Here is a 20181-nt window from a genome sequence, read left to right as displayed (position 1 = left end):
CAGTACGTAATGCTAAGGGGGAAATGTGATTTTTTCAACTGCAATTAAAAATTTAATAATAATAATTTCTCGCTGTTTCGAGCATCCAGTATGTAATTTACTTTGACTGTCATCACACAAAACAGGAAAAAGGATTTGTGACTTTTTCTACCTAAAATATATATGTATTTATTTCAACAGGTGCTCTTTAAATCTACTTGTCTGTATTCTTATTAATGATTTTTTGTGCTTTGCTACTTAAAGGTTAATTTTTGATAAATTATTTCCAAAATGAGTGTTTTTATCTACCCCCCCCCCAAAAAAAAAAAAAAAATTTAAATTGGATTATTCATCCTTCCTGCTGAGATTTTATAACATCCCCTTCCACCTATAAAAAATGTTTTTTCGAAGATGCTTTCCAGCTCCCTTCCATTCGGTCATTGCAGGGTGGGGAGAAGTTATGGGGGAGAAGAGATGGGGGGGGGGAAGAGAGGGGGGATATAAATGGGAAATAGGGATGGGGGCAGGGATGGGGAAGAAGGGATAAGGACTAGAAGGCCCATAATCAAATAATCCCACCCCTTAAAACGCCCTCATTTTAAATTAGTATATATAATCAAAATGCCCCCCCCCCTAAAGCAAAGTGCCCCCCCGGGGCACTTTGATTTAGGGGGGGGGGCAAAATTTCACAAAATCTTCAAAATGCCCCCCCCCCTAAACAAAGTGCTTCGCACGCCACTGCCCTTATTCAGCTGTTTTACATTTTTTGTTTGATATTGATTTTAAAAAAAGTAAAATGGGAAATGGTTTAGGGCTTATGACGCAAAAGGAAGTCTAAGAATATTACTAATAAATTTAAAAAGATAGCCATGAGAAATCTAGTATTGTTATCGTTTGCGGCCCTAGCCTCTAGTAACGTATTTGATTTATAAATAATAAAGACAAATAATTTCTTAACATCGTGAACTTAGTCAGGTTAAAGGTTGGCAAAATCTTAATGGACATACAAAAAGTCCAACTGCTTGTTTAATGGAAAAATAGCTTTTCATTTGACAAATATGATATTTTAAATAGTCAATAGTTAAAATCAGAGCTTTACAACACCTCATATGCTTTGATTTTGTGCAAAATTGTTTTATTTTGTTATTTTGTATGCACATCTATTGTCTGACTATTTCCGTTCATGCAACACAGACCTATGCAACCGCCTGCAGCGACTTCAGTAGACTGACCCAAAAACAACATGACATTTAAAATCTTAATTTTATCAATTATCTGCAACCTGAAAGTTGTTACAGAGTAAAAAAGACCTTTAAGTGAAAACTAGACTACTCTACAATGTTAATTCACCTCGGCATTACTGTTTTCAAATTTTGTCCAAATATTACCTATTTTCGTAATTTTAACATAGTCAGTAGAACCGTCATTCCCGCCGAATATCGCCGAAAAACGTTAAAAGCATCGTTTTTTAAAACTGATGATCTGTGTAAGAAGGTTTACAAAAACAATAGCTTTTAGGTTTGATCGAATTGATATAATTAAGAATTTAAAAATCACGTTATTTTTGGGCCAGTCTACTGTCCAACCTATTTTTGTGAAAACTCAACCATAATATTCCCTGCCATTGTCTGTTTTATGCCATTCAAAAAAGATCCTAAGAAAAAAGTATGGCTTCGAAACAGATTAGAAACGATTCTTAGCCATACTGAAAAAGCATGTTTAGCATCGTATTACAGAGAGTTTTCTACATAAATTAAAAATAAAAATAATTAAGTTCATACCAGTTTTAATTGTTCAGGGTTTAAATTTTTAATTTTAATATCCGTGGAAAGCTGTCTATAAATACCATGCGATAATTAACTATTAGGTAATTTTTTTAGAATATAGGCTTTTTAAATTTTACCATTAGTACAAAAAGAATCGATAATTTATTGGAAAAAATTAATCCTTTCAATAAAGTAACAGGATGTTTGCTTTTCTGTCTGTCTGATTGTACCGAATAATCTCGCTAACCGTTGAATATTCTCATAGGTCCGAGGAAGGTTTATAACTATTTTGGGGGAGGGAACCACCAACCTCCGGAGAGAAATCGCCCACCAAAAAAACCACAACATTTTTTTTACTTTTTCTTTTTAAATCTAAATAAAATAATGAGTAGTCAAAATCAACCCCCCCCCCCTTATGTGTCTCTAGAGTCCTCTAGGGGCGTAGCCGCTAGAAAATAAATATAAGACTAGCATCTAAGGGCATGAAAATAGCCTAAAACCATAGTAAGACATGAAAATAAAATAGCTTTAAACCATCCCAGGATTTTCTCCAGAAGCTGCACTATATAAGTAAAACCCTATTTGACAGACAAACCAAATGCAAAGAGTAGAGTAGCTGCACTTGCGATGATAACTAAATCTATAGAAAAGTTAGTATAATGTCAGCGCGTTTCCGGTCATGAAAATTATAATACAGTCTTCATAATGTACTGCAAAATTATTCTAACAGCTATAAAGGTTATTATAGATCATAGATTCAAAATTGAATATTTATTGTTTTTTTTGCACTAGTTGTTTTATAATAATATTTATAAAGACCTAACCTCATAAAATGAGGAGGAGTAAAATTCCCATACCTCATTTTATATTTATGATAGCCTTTCCAAATTTATCTTACCTAATAATAGCTATTTGTCGCATCGTATAATAGACAGCTTTCCGCGAACATTAAAATGAAAATTTATAAGATTAAAACCAGTTTTGTTAGCCACGAGGGGCCAAAAGCCCTGGTATTAATTTCATTATTTTTTTGTAATACTCGCGGAAAATTGTCTGTAATACTATGCTATACATAATTTTTCATTATGGCTGAATACTGTTTTTAATCTAGCGGATATTAATCGGTTTCGAAGCCATACTGGAAAAAAAAACTTTGCTGAAAATTCTATGATGAGTTCACAATTTTTAAGAAACTCCATAGTAATAGTACTTTCTACACATGCAATTTTATATACTTTATTTTCAATTTTACTCTGGGAGAGATGGGTCAATGATGGAGAATTAAACTAAGAAAATAAATAACTGTATGTTTATTGGGTAGGGACACTGTCCCGACTTTCAATTGGGTCTTTAAATATCAGCCAATAGCGTCGGAAATATTAACACAGCAAAGTCGCTACAAAAGTTCAGAAAGTAATTTGCTAGCAGACAAACCAGGGAGTTGTCTGGGTTATTCATTTATTGATGGATAAATTAATCTTCAACCATTCATTTCTCCTAATATGTGCTTTGAGTGATTTATGACTTGTTCCTGCATTGCATTCTGTATTTCAATTTTAGCAATGGATAAAGGATATATTTGGATATATTGACAGGGGATAATTGTCGACAATTTAGACTGTTTAAATGGACCTCATTAATTGGCCAGTTCGTTCATGCAGTACGAGGGGAGGGGATAAAGGGTGTGGATGGTTGATATCATTATTTTAGCCAGCTGCAAGTATTACTAAAGATTACTTAAAAATTTGGTGCAACATCCATTTAATAATATATCCATTATTTTAGTGCATATATAAAAACTTTTTTGTGCATGTCAGATACAGAACATGAGAAATTTTGAAACATAATTTAGAAAAGGATTCCAGACTGAGCCACTAGAGTTAGATCTAAAGAGATAAGATATTAGCCAATAAATTAATGTAAATCACCAATGATGATACGTAACACAAAATTACCCCATCTTTTGATTATTATCAGTGGTTTAAACATTCCAACTTAATGAACTAACCAATGAAAATTGAAAAAAAATCTCCAAAGTTCCTATCACAACTAATGATAAAACTTTGGGGACTAGTGTAATATACAGCTCAATGTATCATCCTTGGGTAGGTACATCAATTTTTCGGCCATTAGAACCCTGCGTTCCATGGCATTTGTACAACAATCTTTTTTTTTATTTCAAAAGGATTACTTTTTAATTTCATGGAACTAATCTTAAGAGTGTGGTTCCTATCATCCGGTCCTTTTATATACAGTAGTAAGCTTTTTTAGTTTGTAGCGAAGGATCTAGCTAATCGCTGAACCGATATAAATTGTTAATTAAAGTGAAGCTTCTTATGGGTAGGTTTTTAACTATTTTTGGGGAGGTTATATTCACTCTGCCAATAAGATATGGTCCACCGTAAAAAAACTTTAATCTTTCTTCTTGAATCTCAAATTGAAAATGGTAGGGGGGAGGTGACTTCCCCATCCCTACCTTAAGTGCCACTAGAGACTTCTAGGGGGTGTAGCTGCTAGTTTAATAAAAAGATTAATAAATGAATGGACAATATGCATTAGTTAGATTGAGAAAAAAATGTGTCAAGCTTTTCACAGAAATGCAAGTTTCTCATGTCAAAATTTTTATTAATTTAAGTGGTCAAATGTTTTTTCCGTGTTTGGTAAATATATTCTGAGAAATAAATCTAAATTTGAATTCATTGTTAAAAAACGGCTATATTAATTTCTATACATAAATTTGCCTTAACTTATACATAAGCAATAATTCTGAAATGTAACTAAGTAACTAGTCCTTGCCTCTCGGAGTGGGCAAGACTTCCCTGGAAAGTATAACCTAAACAATTATGATCTTTATTTAATGAGATCTTCAAACGAAAAAACCTTACTACTTTATATTATTTATATATATATTAACACGAGTTAGTTTTTTAACATTTTATTTGTGGAAGACAATTGTTTTACTGTTAAATATATTAGCAGTTCCAATTAAGATGTCTTTATGTTTTTTTCATTTTGAATCCTTTAAATAGACTAAATGATAAGTTAGAAGTAAGAAATGTGTGTCAAAAAATTGTACCCCCTGCAGGATATAATTGATGATGATCGGGTAATATTTTGGTGTTTCAAAAAATCCTATAATCTATTTTTCTTAGGTCAACAGAAGCCCAGAGCCATTTCTTTTGGGTCAAGCAAAAATGAATTATCAAATACAGGTAATACTTTTCTGAAAGCTAAAAAGTAAAAAATATGAAATCTACTCAAGACCGAAACATGTATTTTCTGAAATGAAGAGACCTTACAATGTTGACATCAGTGATGCGAGGAAGGGTGGCAAAAACTCCTTTACAATTGAAATTGGGGAGGCCTACCTTCTCTTTTTCCACACCCTGACTTGAATCGCTGTGCATGCACGGCACTTGTATCCATATTAGGTGTTAGGTGAGGTTATTGGAGGAATCACATAGAAAAAATAAGCAAAATTTAGCAGCAAAGCTACTCCATAATTATTGATTATACGTAGGTCCCAGCTTATACTAACAAAAAAAAATTAATTCCGAAAAAAATCATGAAACTTATATGTGTTTTCAGCTGTTGTTGAGAGGCAACACATTGTAAAATTGACGACCTCTCCATTTGCCCCCCAAATATTATTTTAGATTTATTTCGCTTGTTGGTTATCTAAGGTGTCTCGACACAGATTGATCTATCATTCCACAGAATAAGTCTTACTCTCAATTTTATCCTCTATGATAAAGGCGTGCTAAAGGTGGGTGCATCCAACCCCCTGGCAAATTAAAGACAAAAGTCCACACCCCTTCAAACATCCAAAAGAAAGTGTCAAGTTAATAATTTTTTTGTCTTTCCTTAGCCTTAAATAACATTCTTTAAACCAGCGTTGCGGAGCCGTTTTATTTTGGTGCGGCTCCGGCTCCGACCTAAAATCAAGAAAAAACTCGACATATTTTTTTCCCACGTCTATTTTTGACTTTTGAAGGTTTTAAAAGTTCAATTTTTGATAAAAATGGACTTAAAAAACTTTACTGGGGCATTTGCACATGACAAAACAGAGTTACCAAATTATAATTTATAAAAAAATCTCTTTATTTATCTAGTCTTATTCAGCAAAATATGGCGGCTCCACGGCTCCCGGCTCCACAACACTGCTTTAAACGCATCTAAAAGAAAATACTTAATTATAGAGTAATTTTGCTTCTACAACGCAATTTAAGACGTTACACACTGTTGAAGTAAACATAAAAGAAGTTTAAACAAAAGAGAAAATGACTTCATTCTAAATGTTCATGATAGCATAGTGAAATTATATTTCATAAATTATTTTGTTTTTAATTTTTGGTTAGATAATGACATGAATAAAAGGAAAAATAAATGTACAATTTTTTTGGGATGGTGGGGAATGTAGGAAAAGCTAATTTGCGATTTTAAAGGGGGGGGGGGGGGTGCTATCTATTTCATTCTAAATAGCATAATGTGCTGTATGAAAAATGTAAACTTATAGACTGGTTGTCTCAGAGGGTTTATTAAATTTGATGTACCTACAATTGACATCAAGCCTGTCAAAGTAATTCAGATAGCCCAAAGACATCTTTTAGATAAAATTTTGAGATACACACAATTTGCCTCTTAATTTTCAAACCATTTTTTTGATTATCATTATTTTGTAAAGTGATATAACAAGTAATTCGTAAGAACAGAGGAATGTTTATACTTCATTGAACAAAAAAAGAAAAAAGACATGAATTATTAGGAACAAAATTTAAAGCAAAAATTTAACATTTTAAAGTATATCTAAAAAAGTATATTCAAATCATTAGAGATGGGCAAAAAGTATTTGTCAGTTTGATTGTCTTTCGGAACATAGTAATTTTTCTCCTATTTCTAGCTCATGCGGAGGGCTCTAACCCTGTGATTCATATTTTTTAACCCTTGCTATTCATTAATATTTACATAACCTATCAAAAGCTAATATGAAAAAAATACGACGAAACATACATACATACTTGTCGTTTTCTTTCCATGATCCTAACTTTCTTTTAATTGTAATAATACTTGTTCGTATCCTCCATAAAACAGAACAAATAAATCATAATTTGGTTTATAAGATGATAAGGATTTATAACGTGGAAGTAAATGGTCTAAAATTACCAATCAATAATTCATTTGTCTTTAAAAACATTAAGTTTATCAATAAAACTGTCTGAATTGTGTAAATTACATTGAAGTGCATTTTTATGTAACTACCCATTACATTTTCTATGGTTGGGTATTTTAAGGTAATCATTTTTTTTACCAAAGTGGAGTCTACCTTCCCCCCTACCCAACTGTTATAGAGATCCTTGATGACTTAAAAACTTTATGAAAGATTAATATTAAAATTCCATTAATAGTGACCTTTCTTACTATTTTGACCCCTTAAAGTGATTATAATTAGGGAGATAGGGGACATCGGGTTGATTATTACATTAGTCCCCAAAGTTGTTATTACAATGTTTTCTTATTTGTTGGCTAACAACTGTGAGTACTTTATTTGAATTTTGATTGGTTGGTTCGTTAAGTTAAGTCTCCAAATGTTACTACCACTAATTGTAATTTTGAGAATGGGTAATTTTGTGGATCATCACTGGGGAAGAATATGAATTTATAGGCCAATGTTTTATACCTTTATATCCCTGAATTACAATGAAAAATAATGCTTTAAGTTTGAAATATTTGAAGCACTCTACAACTTGAATTCTTATTATTTTTTCTAGAAGCTGAGAAACCATCAAGCATAACTGAAACAACAATCACAACAACAAAAACTACAACAACAGCTGAAACTTTGGAAGCAGTGGCTGTGGCTGTGGAAAAATGCGCGAGTGGAGTTTTTTGCAATGGAGCTTGCTTAGATGCAAATAAGGTGACTATGTTACTTTTATGGTCTTATAAATATTTGCCCACGAATAGGCAAAGAAAAAAATGTGCATAATTTATCTTTAAAAGGTCTATAGTTTTCATTTATGTTTTAAAGGCATATCATTCCTGAAAGGTATAGAACCGGTTTGATTTCTTTAGAAAAGAACCAGATTCTACATTTAAAGATAGCTGCTTCAATAAATGTATAAGTATAGATGTGTAAACCAGACAACTACCTAGTTCCAGTAGTGGGGACCTTTTTCGTCTGCTAGCAAATTGCTTTTTGTCTTTTGTAACGACTTGGCTATATTAATATTTCCGACGCTATTGACTGATATTCAAAGACCCAATTGAAAGTCGACATAGGGTTGCCCTATTTAACCCTTGCCCTCTCTATTCATTTACTTTAATCCTGCTTTATTAGAATCTATAAATAAAACTTTGTCTTAATATTTAGGCAAAAATTTTAATCTTTCTTTCTTCCAGGTGCATTAAATGTTTTCCTAGTTATTTCAGTCTTGATACTGTTTATCTAATTTCATAATTAGATTAATATAGAAATATTTTATTTAATATCTGCAAGAGTATTGATTAAGTTAAGCTTTCCTTATAATTTTATACGTTGGTAATTTTTATATAATTCAATTGATTGGTTGGTGCATTAGGCTGAGTGTCAAAAAATGTAACCCGTGAAATATAATCTACAGAAGGAGTAATTTTGTGTATTGTCATTGGGGATAAACATCAATTAATCAGCAATTGTCATATCCCTTTAGATCCCTAAAAACAAAACTAATGATAACTGAGCTGTGCCATCGGATACAAAATACGTGGATATTGTGGGGGATTCTAACATACCCTGCAAAAATGTTTCTCCTAGCTGGCATATATAAAGATACCCCCCCCCCTTCTTTTAGACTTTGCCCCTCCTTTCCCCCTGACCATGGAGGAAAGTATTGATCAATATCTGATAACTATATTAGCAACATAAATTGACGACAAAAATATCCTTGTCATTATGTAATATGTATACGTATTTTATATCCACTGTGCTTTACATATCACCCGAAAAGTAGCCTGAAACCTGCAACCCCATCCCTTCCCTTGGAGGAAATTATTGATCAATATTTGATAACTATATTAGCAACATGAATTGACGACAAAAATATCCTTGTCACTATGTCTACGTATTTTATATCTACAGTGCTCTACATATCACCCGGAAAGTAGCCTGAAACCTGCAACATACCTTAGACAAACCATCTAAATGTTGTCTAAATACACAAATAATGATTTTAAGAAAATTATTAGAATAATTCAATATATTTTGTTTGATAAATGTAACTACATTGCAATTTTAATATTAATGATTTTACAAGCAATGATAATATAAAAAAGGATGATTATGTTCATAAGTTGCTAATAATAACAATCTAACAAACTTTTTAAAACCCAGGTATTTTCTAGCGTGACTTCAACACCGATTGATATCCATTGGATAAGAACCGGTTCTTAGTTATATAGAAAAAAATATATTTATAGACAATTTTACATGACTTTAAAGAATTATATCTTGAAATTAATACCAGTGTTTAAATCTTATAATTTTAATTTCAATGCCCGGGGAAAGCTGTCTATAATACGATGCGATATATAACTATTACAGTTTTGTCAAATGAACAGTTATTATCAACAAATCTGAAGTATTCACTAAATGGACGTTAACGGTCGGTTGTATATACCCTAGTTACAATGTAGCTTTGCTCCTAATAAAACTGTTGCCAAAATTATATTCTTAACTTCCTCCTTGTAAAAAAAATGATTAATAAAGCTCCCGCAGAGCGGATTTACATAACATCCCTGTGAATTATTTATAATTATTGCACTGATTCCATGAAGGGATGGAATACTGGAGATTAAAATATTCTTCAACTTATTCTTTCTATAAATATTTGCCAGCTACTAAACTAGTAGAATATTACAAACTAGCGCTACGCCCCTAGAAGCATCTAGAGGCACTTAAGGGGGGAGGGGAAGTCGACTTCCCTATTTCAATTTGAGTTTTAAAAAGAAAAATTTTAAAATTAGAGTCATTTTTTGGGAGGGTTGAGACACCCTTCCCAAAAATAGTCAAAACCTTCCTTGGACCTATAAGAAGCTTTACTGTAAAGGAGGGCCATATCGGTTTAATGGTAAGCTAGATCCTTCACTATGGACAAAAAAAAGCTTACAGCTTTATATAATAGGATATAAATTAGGGTTGTAATTTCATAATATTGTTCTATCCCTTTAGGCTGTATCCCTGGTATAACTTGTATTTTACTGATAAAAGCTATTATTCTTTAATTGCATGCGACTGTAATTTTAGAAAATGGCGAAGCACAAAAAATTTTGGATTGACTAACGGACAGTCAGTTAAAAAACATATGTATGGGCCTTTTGTAGCATACTGAAAAACCGACGAACCACATTATTATACCCTTGATGCACAATGATAATGGCAAAATTTTAGAAAGTTGTCTCGAACAGGAACCGAGAAATTGACGGTTCATTTATTCTATTCCCACAACGGACGTACTGACAGATATTTCAAACTATAAAATAGCCTCGCTCCCAAATAAACATATCTCGTTAAGATCAACAGATAACATAAAGTAAGTAATTGAAGTAAATAAAGTTAGCGCGAAAATTTATGTTAATTACGATGAAAAGAGGGAGTAGAATTTGTATTGTAATATAACCACAAAATTATATTTTGGTTAAAACAAAGGGTGTCCCTTCAAAACTTCTAAATAGTATTTTAAAATAATTTTGCAAGAATAAAATAAAGAAATAAACGTTTACAAAGGTTTTTGCTACTTTAATCTCCTATTTTCAAAGATTTTAAGGATATCTAGTATCATTAGGAAGATATATTTAGTAATTAAGTACATTTAGTACAGTTTTGCTCGGAAACATTTACGTTTGTACTTTTTAAACTACTATGTATACAATATCTACACATAAGTTGAATATAACAGAATTTACTCCTTAGTGAAATACTGCCTTTAGAACCTTGACTATACTTCTTATGGGAAGAAGGGTTTGTAGATTTTTTTTCAATCTATAGTCATAGTTATGCATATTGATGCCTTACTAAAATAAGGAAATTCTTACTAATTTTTTTTTGTAAAAAAATCATGTTTATCATCGTATTACAGACAATTGTCTACGACAATTAAAATAAAAATCATAAGATTAATACAATTTTTGTTATCTAATGTATCACAATGAAAAGTCTGCCTGTGTTGATCATATACTCCTACAATATATATAGAAAGACTAGATGACCAATCGGGCCAATAGAATCACAACGTAGGAACGAAAGTGTGCACATTTTAGTACGAAATAGTAACATTTTTTATAACATCCATATATAAGTTAGATATAGATAGTTAAATACTTAGGATTAGGCTATGCTTTGGTAAATCAAATAGTCTAAAATCTTTGTTGGCGTAAAGAGATATAAGATTTTTTTCAATTAGACGAATAATAGTGTCTAAATAATCATCTAAGGTAAAATATCTATTACACTTACTTCCCTCTAATTATTTAAATTTAACGGAGTCAAGCCATTATTTATATGTTTAAACAATTCTGCCAAGACTTTAAAACATCAAAATATATTGATTATATGTTAAGAACTGATGCTTCTTGATAAATAGGGGGTGTGTACGTCTTTCTATCCGACTAGCACTCACCTTACCCCCCCCCCCCCGTAAAAAATTTGAAATAAAGGGGGTGAGTTTCCTATGCCGAGCCCCTGCAGAAGATCCTAATCCTGCTATACATTTACCTGCATTGTTTTAAAAATTTTATCCTTATACTAAAGTAACAGGTTGTCTGTTTGTGTGTCTGTACCAAAGGATCTCGCTAACCGCTGAACCGATCGGGTTCTCCTTAACAGGGTAGATTCTCATTGGTCCCGGGAAGGTTTATAACTATTTTGGGGGAGAGTACCACCACCCTCCCAAGAGAAATATAATATCTGGAAGACTTCAACGTAACATAAAGATGTATCGTAACATAAAGAATTATCGTAGAGACTTTAATAAACAAAACAAAAAATTTAAGTGCCACTAGAGGCCTCTAGGGGCGTAGCCGCTAGTTAATTAATAAAAAGAAATAACTAGTCAGGGGACATAGTTTTTTTGTTTTCTCATTAATTTGCTGTTTATAATTATTTGTTGTTCCAAAAAATATCCATTATTTATATACTACACGGTAATCAGCAATCATTATATCTTGAAATATTAATACCTATCATTATTTCTTGATATCAATATGAAAAATTTACACAACAATAGTAGAATACAAATGATTAATTGCCCTGAAAGTGAATTTTATTCATTTTATAACAGGAATATTAACCTTTAGTAGCGCAGTATGTATATTCAGGGATCCGAAGGGATAAGACAATAGCCGATAAATTAATGTACATCCCCAATGATGATACACAAGATTACCCATTCACTAGATAATAATTAGTAGTTGAAACCTTTAGATGCAATAAACAGCCAATTTTAACAAAAAAATTGCAAAAAAATCTTTTACAGTATAACTGTACATATACATTACATTACACAACATAGCATTTCAAATTTATATCAATATACTTTAAATTAAAAACAATTAGAAAGAAAACAAAGATGACAACATTCATCTAGCGAAGCCTAATAAATCACCATTCAGACAATCGTAGGCTTATGAAAGTTTGCCAGAAATATAACAGAGATCGGCAGCCGCGCGTCAGGCGCCTGAAAGCCTCAGGGTGTTAAACCTTTTACAATTTTCTAAATCAGCTGGAAGTCAAAACCTGAACAAAATATGGCACAAAAGTTCAAAGCATCTAAACGCGGCTGCCGAGCCCTAACATTTAATGTTGATTTATTTTTTATAATTGCTTAAATGGACACAATTTCTTTTTTAAAAGTTTAAATGCTACACTTTCTAAACTATATCCACTCTTGTTATTAAATGTCTGCAAGCAAGTTTTGAAACGAGAGGGCAATTCTAACATGCTTAAATATAGACGAACGGATCTTATATATTGAAAAGCTTTACTCAGAAAAAAATTCAAGCATCCCAGAATTATCAAAAATCTGCGAAGCAAAAACTGCCAAGTTCCGTTTGAACAATATTGATATAAAACACACTTTTTCCTTGGTGCGTAGCATTTAATACACACGTGCCTTTCACATTGTATGGTTCATGTTCACACTTTATGTCCCTCTCTCTCTCTCTCTCTCTCTCTCTCTCTCTCTCTCTCTCTCTCTATCTCTCTCTCTCTCTCTCTCTCTCTCTCTCTCTCTCTCTCTCTCTCTCTCTCTCTCTCTCTCTCTCTCTCTCTCTCTCTCTCTCTCTCTCTCTCTCTCTCTCTATCTATCTTTCTATATCTCTAAAGATTTTATTCTACCTATTTATTTTTATTTTCATATTATTTTCTGAAGTTGTTTTACTTTATATCCTTTGCTTATATGGATATATCGTTCTTGTTCTAGCAATTTATATGTTAAATTATTAAATAATAGTTTAGCACTCTTATTTTTCCAGTGCAGAGTAGACAACAATTGAATAACTTTAACGGTCTCTGCTTTAAGTACTATGTATTAAGACAGGGGTAAGGTATTACCTTCAGTTTTAAATATGCAAAGGGGAGTAAAGGGGTGTTTGTCCCAAACCACCCCCCCCCCCCCAAAAAAAAAAAAAAAATTGTTGGACCCTTCAAAAGTTTTTTGGAGGAAAAATTTTACGCGCACCAGTCTAGATGCTGCGCAAAATGGTACAAAAAAATGACGTCATACTATAAAGTTGTCCAATGAGAGGCCAGTATACATTGTAATTGACCAATGGTAAAATATATACTCGCCTCTCATTGGTTATTTTATCATATGACGTCAATTTTTTTGTACCATTTTGCGCAGCATCACCAGTCTACCCCCTTCTCCAAAGTCGAATTACCCCCCACCCCAAAATAAAAAGCTTGGATGTGCTTGTATAAATAGTTAAATTATTGCCTTTAAGCCTAAACTTATAGAGGACATACGCTATCAAGAGGACTGCATGTCCCCTACTCCTGGGATTACGTACTTGTACGTGCGTTAATGTGTTTGTGCTTTTAATTGGATTATTAAATTACAACATTTTTAAAAAAAATTAGTAAATTTACAGTTCAGCATAGCATTAAATATTCAATTTATTAGCAAAACCACTTCATATTTAGAGCGGGTTGGTTGCAGTTGCTTATAGTTAATAATACTGCCATTGCCACTAAACAAAATTCTTGGCTACTTGATAGAGATCTAAAGGGATAAGACAATGGTCGAGAAATTGATGTACATCCTAATTATGATACACAAAATTACACCTTCTGTAGATTACAATTAGTGGCTTAAATGTTTGGACACTCAACTTAATCCTCCAACCAATCAAAATTCAACAAGAGTCCCCAAAGTTGTTAAGCCAACAAATAAGAAAACAACATTATAAAACTTTTGAGACTAGTATAATAAACAGCCCAATTTCCTCTCCCTCCCTAGCTACTTGATTTTTGGTTTTAGCAGGGGCGTCCAAGCTTTTTCATTTTTTGGGGGGGGGGGGGGTAAAATTTTGAAAATAAAAATTTTGGGGGGGGGGTAATCTTTATTTGATAGAGGCATTTTTTTTATTTGGGGGGGGAAGTAAAAATTGAAAATCCAAAATTTTGGTGGTGCCTACGGCACCCCCAAATTCATTTGGGGGGGGGGGATAATCACCCCTTTACCCCCCCCCCCCTTAAACGTCTATGGGTTTTAGCCACTGCTTTCATGCTGTCCTTTCGTTTCGGCTACAGCTGTAGAAACTTTGGTTTCAAACAGCTACGGCTGCTTAAAACAAAAACATCCCATTTTAATCGTAGACGAAAGGTCCAACGATCTCAAGGATCCAAAAACTTTTCGTATATAATGCTAAAACGATTAATATAATTTTGTTGTTTTGTTACAACATTTTATTTAAATTTTGCTTCCGAATCTTGTTTTGCACAAGGCATTTATTTATTTATTGTGCATTTTTGGAAGAGCGGCTACTCTATGGTCTGCCTGTCCGTTCGTACTAAACACAATGCCACTATAGTCTTCATAGCCTGATCATAACTAAAAGTGTTTCTTTTTCTATGCACATTACCGCTTTGTCCCACACTCTCCTATCTGCATAGACCAGTAAACAAACACATTCACTTATAATGATATTGACTGTGTAATATTGCTTAAACAAACTTTATTATATCTTACATTTTAAAGGAAATCTTTATACAGTTTAATGTTTTATTCCATGTAAACTATTTTAGCGTCTTTACTCTTTTTGTAAAAAAATTGTTTTTTGTTGCTACGATACACATATACACACAATCGATCTAGTTATGCAAAATATATCAATTTTATATAAAACATTAAATGTTTTAGACAATGAATAAAATTATTTTACTTATAGTGGTTAGCGGTTTTATGATTAATATTCATTTGTAAGAAAAGGATTTTGACAATTTTGTAATTCATTAATCAGTTATCCATATACTACATAATCATAGAACACATTTTAATATTTGGACCAAGTTCAGTTAACGGTAAAATGTAATTTTATGAACTTAAAACTCTGCTAACGGCCAAACGGTGGAACGAATAGATCATGGTCGCATAAAATTTTAACCGACAAAAGAAAGGCTAAAATAATATGAAATATTCATTACTTAATAATGTAAAATTATCTCGCAGTGCACATAAATGCGCGAAAAAGACTGTGCTATTCCAGATTAATCCTGATGCCGCTAAACACGGTGTGCGAACATGCCATTTAGATTCAGCCGTTTAGCAGCTAGCAGTCTTTAAAGTTCACAGATTTTTTAATAGTTGCCATCGGAACATTTTACCGTGAACTAGATTCAAATATTTAGATCTAATTTATAACTTTTTTATTGTTTTTTTAAAGATTTGTGACAACATATCTGATTGTGTAAACGGTGAAGATGAACAAAACTGTACTGAAGACGACACCACTGTTACTGTAAATGATTCCACTGAAAAATCTATTGATGAAACAACTGCCGAACAATCAAGTGCTCCTTCTTCAACTGCTAAAGCTGATACTACAATTGATAATATTGAAAATACATCAGAATCGACAGAAGAATGTTCTCAATTTAAGTGTGGGTAAGTCAATTTTGACAATTTTTAAATACTATACAGCTTAACTACTAACTAGTAGCTGTTTCACTACCAACTAGGTCCTGTTTTGATTAAAAGGTAATGGTACATAAAAAATCACAAAATCATCTCAAGACTTAAATTTAGAAATAAAGTGGCCTTAAACCACCCCTGTAGGACCAATGTAATCAATTCATTGGTTAGGGAAATCTTAACAGATAATATAAAAAAAACTTAACAACGTTATATCCTAGGATTAAGGTTAATACTTTATTGCTTTGGTTATGTGTCTGTCTTTTTATTCTTATTTAAACTTATGCTTTATATGTTTCAAATGCGATTCAATCGGCTGACAAATGTAAATTTCTTGTGATGGTTCCCCTCATACAATTTAATTGAGTGTCTACTTAACTCAGATTTAATATTGAATATGAAAAATATTGTATCATATTGTGGTAAGCCGAACGTTTCAGCTCACAGGGTTGCGAGTTCGAGTTCAACGAGCCTTAGCCTTGAATTATTCTACCAAAACAAACTAGCAGGATTTAGTCATACAGAAATTATATATTTAACTGAATAATATTTACAATGAATGTTTACTATATATATACAACAGATTATAACAATGGTTAGGTTTGAAGGGGGTGTGGGACGCTAGGGCTTAGCTCCCGGCGGTAGACAGGCTGTGGGGGCAGCTGTGGTAAAAGGGGAGGCAGCGCCTCCCGGTTGTATAATCGCGTGAGGGGCGCGTGATAGCTGCGTGTTTGAGTCCCTCCCCACATTTAGGCAGGCCAGTTTGACCGCTGGATAGCGGGGTCAACATCGGTCATGAGATAAATGGTGATATAATAAGATTAGTGCAGAGGGTTTGTTATGATAAGTCACAGCGTAGCAATTCTGTAAACTGCCTGTCCGTCTGGTTGTCGTATTACCACAACCTCCCCTTCAAGGGTTGCGGGGCTCTCGAGCCACCAGGCCTTGAACCTGGGGATACGACAACCTATGTCTGCGCAGGACAGGCTCTTCCTGGGGCACAGCTCGGTGGAGGACAGCTCGGGCTACACAGGCTCCACGGGACACTCGTTGCTCTGTCTGGCTGTGGTTGGATATCAGCATTGTCAACTCCTGGTTGGCTTCCAGGCGTGGGTTGGCGACGGCCAAGCCCCGCCGCTGGAAATTTTGCCTCGTCTGCAGGACTAGCTCTGCCTCAGCGGGTAGCTGGACATGGAGGCCTAGGCTAACTCTGGTGGTTCCCAAGGGGGGAATGACGATGGAGGAAGGCGCATAAAATTCCATGGGGGCGCCTGCTTGATCCAGGTTGCTTGGCCTCCTAGCTCCTACCCGGATGGGGATGGCTGTCATCAACAGGGGGCACATGGCTTCAGCTTCGTCCTCTGGGGCTGCCTCTTCCATTGCTTCTCCTCCTACAGGCTCGCTGCTGGCCGGCAGGTTCTCCATGTCCGTATCAGGATTCCAGATGGCATCTCTGGGTGGCTCTGGAGCTGGCGGCGGCGGCGGTGGTTCGTTGGGTTGCTCCTGCAGGTTCTCTTCTACTGGGTCACGGTCCTGGCCGCTAGGCTGTGGGGCGGCTGCGGTCGGCTGGTACACTGGGAACTGTCCTGGGTCACTCGCTGGGGGCGCCGCAGCTCCGACCGGCAGCTCGGTGGCATCCTCGTCGCCGTCCAGGTCGCCTTGAATGTCTGTTGGAATCTGGTGGGCAGTCACATCTCCAGTGTATTTGCGCAGTCGGCCTACATGCGCGGTAACTTCCGAGATCCTGGCGATTGGAGAGGCAGGTTTGATGACATAATGGACTTCTGTAGCTTGCCTCACTACCTTCCAGGGGCCAGTCCATCTCTTGGTAATCTTGGCTGCCTTCCCTGGCACCAGGCGGGGGGCCAGGTACCAGACCAAGTCTCCAACCTCGTACTTGGCCGTGCCTTCGTAGGCTGCCGCGCTCCTCCGGATGGCTCCCTCCTCTTTCTGCTGGATGGCGTCATACACTGCATGGTAGCGTTGCAGGAGAGCTTGGACGTTGGCTGGAACCGAGGCATATTCTGTGTCTGGCAGCCGGAGCACCATGTCCACCGGAAGTTTGGCCTCTCTCCCAAAGTAGGCCAGGAACGGGGTCACGCCGGTGGATCTGCAGGCCTTGGTGTTGTAGGCGAAGGCAATGGCAGGCAAGTGTGGCTCCCAGTTGTTGTCGTCTCTGTCTAAGAACAGACGCATGCCTGTATTGAGCGTCCGATGGAACCTTTCCACTCGGTTGGACTGCGGGTTGTAGGGTGGTGGATGTGTCAGGCCAATCTCAAGCTTGGAGGCCAGCTCCTGGAATACCTGGCCGGTGAACTCCATCCCGTTGTCGGAGTGGATCTTCAGGGGGCATCCGAACGTGGCCAGGTGGCGGTGCAGCAGGGCTTCAGCCACCGTGAGGGTGCGCTTGTTGGGGATGGCGTAGAGGCTGACAAACCGGCTGAACCCGTCTTGACAGGTGAGGATATAGCGGTTCCCGGCTGGGGTCTCTGGCAGTGGCCCCACCAGGTCAATAAACAGGACTTGCTGTGGATACCCCTGGCGGGAGGGCACGTGTATCCCTTGCTTCAACCTTTCCTTGGTAACCTTCTGGACACACTCAGGACAAGTCTGAACCATCAGGCGGACTTCACGGGACAGGTTGGGCCACCAGAAGTGCATGGCGATGCGGGCGATAGTAGCGTCCATTCCAAAGTGCCCGGCCATGGGGGTCCCATGGGCTAAAAAGAACGCGTCCTGCTGGAGGGCCGAAGGCAGCAGGTATCTTGTTCTTTCCCCTGTCAGGGTCTGGTCAGTGGTGGTGAGGCAGCCATGCTCGTCCAGTCCCAGGGCTGGGAAGCGGCTGGCGTACTGCTGCTCGTCTCGTTCCTTGCCGCGCAGCTCAGCCTTAGTTGGGGCTCTGCCATCAGCCACCCACTGACGGACACGGAGCAGGAGAGGGTCCTGTGTCTGGGCTTCTAATACTCTAGCTGGGTCCAGTCGTGCGGCAGGGGGCCGGCTAGCTGCGGACTCCCCTAGCTGGCAGAGGTTGTGGATATACTCAGCCTGCTCTGCTAATTCTTCGGCAGTAGCTGTTGGCATGTTGGCGTCCTCCCGGCGGCTGAGGGCGTCGGCATTGGTGTTCTGGGTGCCAGGACGGTGGCAGACAGTGAAATCTAAGGCCGCTAGCTCCTCCTGCCAGCGGGCCACCATCCCTGTGGATGTGTTCAGCGACTTCATCTGCAGCAAGGCTGAGGAATCAGTGTTGATCTGGAAGCTGCGGTAGGACAAGATGCCGTGAAATTTCCGGATTCCATACATAATGGCGGCCATCTCTCCCTTCCAGGACGGGTAGCGAGTCTCGGGGTCGGTTGTCTTGCGCCCCACGGCGGCAATCAGCCTCTCCTTGCCGTCCTGGCATTGACTCAGAACGGCAGAGATGGCGCGGCTGCTGAAGTCGGTGGTGAGCTGGAATACCGCCGGCAAGTCAAACCTGGGCGGCGCTCGGATGGGGGCTTGACGGAACTTGTCCTTGAGCTGTAGCAGCTGGGCTTCCATCTCAGGCGTCCAGGCTAGGGTCTTGGCCGTCTTCTGCCGATTCATCTCGTAGGTGAGGTCGGCATACTCTGGGATGAACAGGCGGTAGTATCCAAAGAACCCCAGAAGCGCCAGCAAATCCTTGGGGGTGCTGGGGGCCGGCCAGTCCAGGATACGGTCAATATAATCCTCTTGCATGGCTATCCCCTCACGGCTGAGGGTGTGCTCCAGATAATCCACCTTGGCTCGGAACAGCTTGGTCTTAGCTGGCTTGAGGCGGATTCCTCCCCTGCGGTGGGCTTCCAAGACCTCCCGGAGCCTAGCCAGGTGGGCCCAGGTATCCTGGTGGAAGGTCAGGACGTCGTCAAGGTATGACTGGAGGTTGGCTGTGCCTAGTGGATTTAGGACCCCTGCAATAAATCTGGAATAGACAGACGGTGCCGTAGCCAGGCCAAAGGGCATCCTTTTCCATTGATACAAGCCCCTGGGGGTGGTGAAGGCGGTGCAGGGCCGGCTGTCCTCAGACACACGGATGGTGTAGTACGCGGCCACCGCGTCTAGGGCACTGTAGACGCGGTGTCCTCCAGCTCGTTCTACCAACTGCTGGATCCTGGGCAGAGGGTAGCTATCCAGTTCCAGGCACTTGTTGAGGGCTCTGTAGTCGACGGCCCAGCGAGTGCTCCCGTCCTTCTTCTTGATGGGCACCAGGGGGCTGCTCCAGGCGGAGTCTGACGGCTCTATGACTCCCTCTTGTA

The 20181-nt window shown here is 37.2% G+C and overlaps 1 protein-coding gene across 1 annotated transcript in view; it reads left to right on the top strand.

The window, feature by feature from the left end:
• LOC145331470 (uncharacterized) overlaps positions 1 to 20181 on the top strand; it is a 128635-nt gene that overhangs the window by 85489 nt on the left and 22965 nt on the right. Inside the window, exons 26-28 of the mRNA XM_080176150.1 lie at positions 4898 to 4957; positions 7514 to 7662; positions 15663 to 15883. Of these exons, the coding sequence (XP_080032276.1) occupies positions 4898 to 4957; positions 7514 to 7662; positions 15663 to 15883 (430 nt within the window). The remainder of the gene's footprint in view (positions 1 to 4897; positions 4958 to 7513; positions 7663 to 15662; positions 15884 to 20181) is intronic.

Source organism: Acartia tonsa, chromosome 11, assembly GCF_053477335.1.
Source record: "Acartia tonsa isolate MP-2025a chromosome 11, ASM5347733v1, whole genome shotgun sequence".
Lineage (NCBI taxonomy): Eukaryota > Metazoa > Arthropoda > Copepoda > Calanoida > Acartiidae > Acartia > Acartia tonsa.
The sequence above is the reverse complement of the archived record's forward strand: the minus strand, read 5'-3'. Positions and strand labels throughout refer to the sequence as shown.